The 5,168-nt window shown below is 41.1% G+C and overlaps 1 protein-coding gene across 3 annotated transcripts; it reads right to left on the bottom strand.

Annotated features, from left to right (window-relative positions):
* Positions 1 to 339: 339 nt before the first annotated feature.
* LOC121234184 (elongation factor 2-like) lies at positions 340 to 4,753 on the bottom strand. 3 transcript variants are annotated; one of them, XM_041130017.1, is made up of 4 exons: positions 4,678 to 4,753; positions 3,872 to 3,951; positions 3,690 to 3,777; positions 340 to 2,990 (listed from the first exon to the last, which is right to left on the bottom strand). In XM_041130017.1, exons 2-4 carry the CDS (start codon positions 3,872 to 3,874, stop codon positions 550 to 552), a joined length of 2,532 nt encoding a protein of 843 aa, XP_040985951.1. In that variant the 5' UTR covers positions 3,875 to 3,951; positions 4,678 to 4,753; the 3' UTR covers positions 340 to 549. The 3 variants fall into 3 exon arrangements, with proteins under 3 accessions (XP_040985951.1, XP_040985952.1, XP_040985953.1); XM_041130018.1 differs by lacking the exon at positions 4,678 to 4,753 and adding an exon at positions 4,581 to 4,604; XM_041130019.1 differs by lacking the exon at positions 4,678 to 4,753 and adding an exon at positions 4,489 to 4,505.
* Between the last annotated feature and the right edge of the window lie 415 nt (positions 4,754 to 5,168).

Raw genomic sequence — 5,168 nt, 5'->3', positions numbered from 1 at the left:
TATGGTGAGTTTATGATCATCCTACGGTAATTTTGAGATTTTACGGTAAGTTTGGTTTGTGCTTGCTATGATTTTGTGATCTGTTATGGTGATTTTGTGATAATTTTGTGTGCTGATTTTGTGATGATCTGTTGTGGTGATTTTGTGATCCGTTCTGATTTTGTGGTATTTTGGGAAGAATGTTGTTGCGAGGATGTAGAGAGGGACGAAGAAGAAAAGCGTAAAATAAGAATACTGTTTATTGGGCGATAGAAAGTATAAGAAGATCTATATATATATATATATATATAAAAGAATATATCTCAATATAAAAAATGGCTGAAAGTAGTCCAAAAGGTGTGCAAATGTAAAACCACAATCACTGTAGGGTTAAGACCATCAAATCAAATTGTTCGATAACCAGACATAGCAAAAAACATAACAAAAAGGCGATCAAAATCCAATGGGATTCACCTAAAAATGTCGAAAGAAAAAACCTCACAGGAATATAAAAATGCTGACAAGGCCAACAGGTAACTCTACTTTGCTCAACGATCTCACATTACGTATTTATAGCTTGTCTTCGAACTCCGAAAGTGGGGTCATCTGCTCCTTCAAGCCCTTCCTCTTGCGAATGTCTGTCACAAGCACCGCTGCCTGTGATCCAGATTCCAAGGGATCAGATGACATCATATCCCAGTGATCGAAGACACATTGGGGGAAAGCCTGCCCTGAGGTTGCAGCCCTCAACGTACTTGAGAATCCGAAAGATTCAACGACAGGCAGGTATGCCTTGATGTTGTAAAGAGGGGTACCAGGCCTCTGGATTTCCTCAAACACATGCCCACGTTTCTGGTTAAGAACACTGTAGATACCACCAAGTGCCTGTTCAGGAGCTTGTATTTCCACCAAGTACACAGGTTCTAGAAGCCTGGGTTTGGCAGTCAGCTGGGAAGCATATATAACCCTCCTAGCAGTTGGAATGACCTGACCACCACCTCTGTGGATGGCATCGGAATGAAGAACCACATCACAGACTTCAAAGCAGATACCTCTCATGTTTTCTTCAGCCAATGCACCTTCCTTAGAAGCCCACTGAAACCCAGCCACAACAGAATCCTTAATTTCATTCAGGTACTGAACTCCCTTACACATATCCACTACCATATTAGGGCCAGTAGTCTCCGGGCCAAAACACCAAATTTTCTTCGCAAGATCCTTATCCCAACCAAACTCCTCAGACAAGATTTTGGAACGAACTTTAGGATCATCCCTTGGACCGATACGGCCATCATCAATGGCCTCTGCAAGCCCCTCTTCCAAGGGACGTGCTTCCATGTACAAACGGTTGTGCTTGTTGGGTGACTTGCTCATCACAGTACGGGAAGACTTCTCAAGGACTGTCTCACGGAAGGATACGACAGGATCAGACTTGATAATCTCTGCACCACCCATGAAATCATCCTGCAAATCCTTCAAACAGATCTCAAGGTGGAGTTCTCCAGCACCAGCTATGATGTGCTCTCCGGACTCTTCAATAGAACAGACGACCATAGGATCCGACTTTGCCAAACGTTTCAGTCCTTCAACAAGCTTGGGAAGGTCAGATGCAACCTTGCATTGAACAGCCACACGCACGACAGGCGATACAGAGAACTTCATGGCACGGATTGGGTGTGCATCAACTTCCTTCTCATTTGTCAAAGTAGCATTCTTGGTGATATACTGATCCAACCCAACCAAGGCGACCGTGTTACCGCAAGGCACGTCCTCTACTGTTTCCTGCTTCTTCCCCATCCAGATAACAGTTCTCTGCACACTCTTAACATACAAGTCCTTCTTTTCCCCGGGCACATAATTGGGACCCATGATTCTAACTTTCAGCCCAGTCGAGACCTTACCAGCAAACACCCGACCAAAGGCAAAGAACCTACCCTTATCAGATGCAGGAATCATTTTTGATACATAGAGCATTAGAGGGCCCTCGGGATCACAGTTTCTGATAGCATTAGCATAAATATCATCGAGGGGACCCTCATACAAGTTCTCAACACGATACTTTTGGGCCGTGCCGGGAGACGGAAGGTGAAATATCATCATTTCCAACAGGGCACTACTAGCTGGCAGCCAGGTCTGCATGACACGTTTCATCAATGCCTTTCCCATTAAATCCTTCTCCTCTGACTTCATGGTGACACCAAGCTTCTGCAACATTGGCCACAGCTTGTCCTTCTGATCATTCATGCAAATGTTGATTATCTGCTTGATAGGTTCATAGCAGAACTGAACAAAACCACGCTTGCAGGTAGGAGACCCAGTGTTCTTGCTGGTCCATTTCCTTGTAGCAGGATCAAAGAAGTTTTCACCCCAGAGTCGTTCCATCATCTTGGCCTCATCCACTCCAAATTTGGAGGCATACATCTTGGCAAAATTAGTCAGAGTAAATGCCCAACCATGCAAACCAGCGGAGAAGGCAACTGTCCCCTTCTCAGGATAAACCTGAACGTCACCGAGGAGGGGATCTTCGTACGTGGCCATGATGACATTTGCATTCTCGATAACCCTCTGGAATGTTTGGTAAGCCTCCTCTCCATCAACCTGGAGCTCAAGAAAACACCTGTCCATCTTGTTGACTGTCAAGACAGGTCTAATTCTTTCTCCCAAGGCCTGTCTAAGTACGGTTTCTGTTTGGACACAGACACCTTCAACACAATCAACGACCACAAGTGCACCATCAGTAATGCGTAGAGCAGCAGTAACCTCAGATGAGAAGTCAACATGCCCAGGAGAGTCAATGAGATTGATGAGGTATTCATTCCCTTTCCGTTCCCCCTTGTAGCTCTTCAGAGCCTCATCAGTCATCTCATAATAGAGAGAAATACCAGTAGATTTAATTGTGATGCCACGTTCAGCCTCATCAGCACGGGTATCTGTCATCCGGACATCACCCGCAACTTCTTGTGCAATAATACCAGCAGCAGCCACAAGAGAATCAGTAAGCGTAGATTTCCCTGAAATTTTATTTTATTAAATACATCATTAGACCTTTAAGCAACAAAATGTTAGACATAACATTATTTCAATTACATGTGAAACAAGAAAAAAGTCATAAAACAAAAGCTTTATTTCCCTTTTTTGTGGGATGAGCCAGGCCTGTGCAGTAAAGTAATGTGGCGGTGTCCAAGGGCCACAGCAACAAGCTACTGTGCCGGGCCTTCCCCCTTTTAATTTAGTGCCATGTGGCCGAATGGACCACGTATCAGATATTAAACTGATAAGAACAAGAGCTAGAAGCAACATTACCTGGATAATATTGCATAATAAGTGTTGAAGTCAAACCATATATTCCAAGAATAAGCAGTTAGGTAACAAAAACAAGTATCACCACCAAACACAGTTTAATATCACAATTGTTATATATACACCTAAGACTTAAAGCAAACAGAAAAAGGTCAAAGAAAAAAAGAAGGCAAAACCAACATCTCCATTGACTCTAACGGAGGTAAGAACCTCCCACCTATGCATGCTGCAATCAACAATTATGATGCCTCCTACCAAAAATGACACATGTTTATTCCTAGACCAGTCCTCTATAGGAGTATAGTCATATACGCAGAATATAAACTTGCATGGACAATCCATTTAAAAACTGAAGTAATTCATTGAAAAAAATTACATGTAGTGAGCCAAAGTTCCATAGAAAATCATACCATGATCAACATGCGCAATAACAGACATATTACGGATGTTGTGTTTGTAGTCCATAATCCTGCGGAGCTCATCTGCGGTGAACTTCACCTGCAAATATCAAAATGGTTTCTGATTAACCATCAACAGGAAACAAAAGAAAAATCAGCAAATACGGAAGCCATATAAAATATAAATCACGTACCATCTTGGCTAGCTTTAAATGGCACGAGAATGAAAGAAGGTATTTTCACAGAGGATTTCCTCCAAGAATTAAATTAACACCTGCCCACAAAACCAATAATTTATTCACACTTATCGATGAAAACAGAAGAAAGAATCGATGGTCAACCCATATTCCATTCTATTTCAAACTCTATAGTCACAATTTATAGCACGAGAAAGTAGAAACGCATTGCTGAGAATAAGGAGGACAGCAGGCTTAAAAATCATAGTCATCACTGATATTAGCTCAAATCAGACATGACTGTCATCACTCACCGATCAAACAGCAATCTAAAATACCGAAACCTCTCACAATAGTTATATTTGTTTAAAAAATATCACACACACACCCACCTATGCACTCTTAGTGAGGCACCCCAAAACATGAGAACAAGAAATTCAATAATATAATAATTCTAAAGCAACACGCAATAATGATAGTCCCCTTGATACACTTATAGCCATATACTAATAAAACATGCATATTTCCATGTATATTTATAGATTTTTCAAGGACAACTAGCCATCATGTGAAACAGAATATATATATATACACCCCCCCCCCCCCCCCCCCACACGTATGAAGATTATCCAAACCTCGCTATTACTCATCCGCTTTATTCATCAGAGGCTTGAAATCATGACTGTAAATATAGAATTACAAACCCAGATTTTGAAATGAACAATACATAGAAAACGCGAAAAGATACAAAAGAGGCTCCGTCAGGGAAAATGGCGTGAAAAAATCTGATCTGCAGGTAAGGACCGAGGAGGAGATTGACGAACCTGTGCTGTGGGTGCAGACTCCTCAGATGCAAGTGGGGCGCGACAGACAAGAGGGATAGATATACTAATACCATACCGTGTGGTCGACAACACTCTCGCTGGGAACTAGGGTTTTGTCATTCCTGGGCTGGGCCGATTTAGGCGCGCTTTCTCCGACTTTATGTGATCCAGGCCCATTATTTCGAATCTACTCAACATTTGATTTTCTATCATTATTAATAATTTTACTTATCATCTCCACACACTACACACCACACCTATTTTTATTTATTTTTTATTTTTTTTAAAACAAATATATGGTATATAGATGATAAGTAGAACGATTTAATTAGTTTAACTAAAAATTAAAAATATATATTAAAATATATAAAGTGTGTGGTGTGAGATGATGAGTAACATATCTAAAAAAAAAAAAAAAAAAGAGAGTAATGCATTTTGCTAGTGTGTTTTTTTAGAGATCCAAGGAAAGAAAGAGTTATTGGTTATAGCTA

This window comes from Juglans microcarpa x Juglans regia, chromosome 6D (genome assembly GCF_004785595.1).
Source record: "Juglans microcarpa x Juglans regia isolate MS1-56 chromosome 6D, Jm3101_v1.0, whole genome shotgun sequence".
Taxonomy (NCBI): Eukaryota; Viridiplantae; Streptophyta; class Magnoliopsida; order Fagales; family Juglandaceae; genus Juglans; species Juglans microcarpa x Juglans regia.
This window is presented reverse-complemented; position numbering and strand designations above follow the sequence as displayed.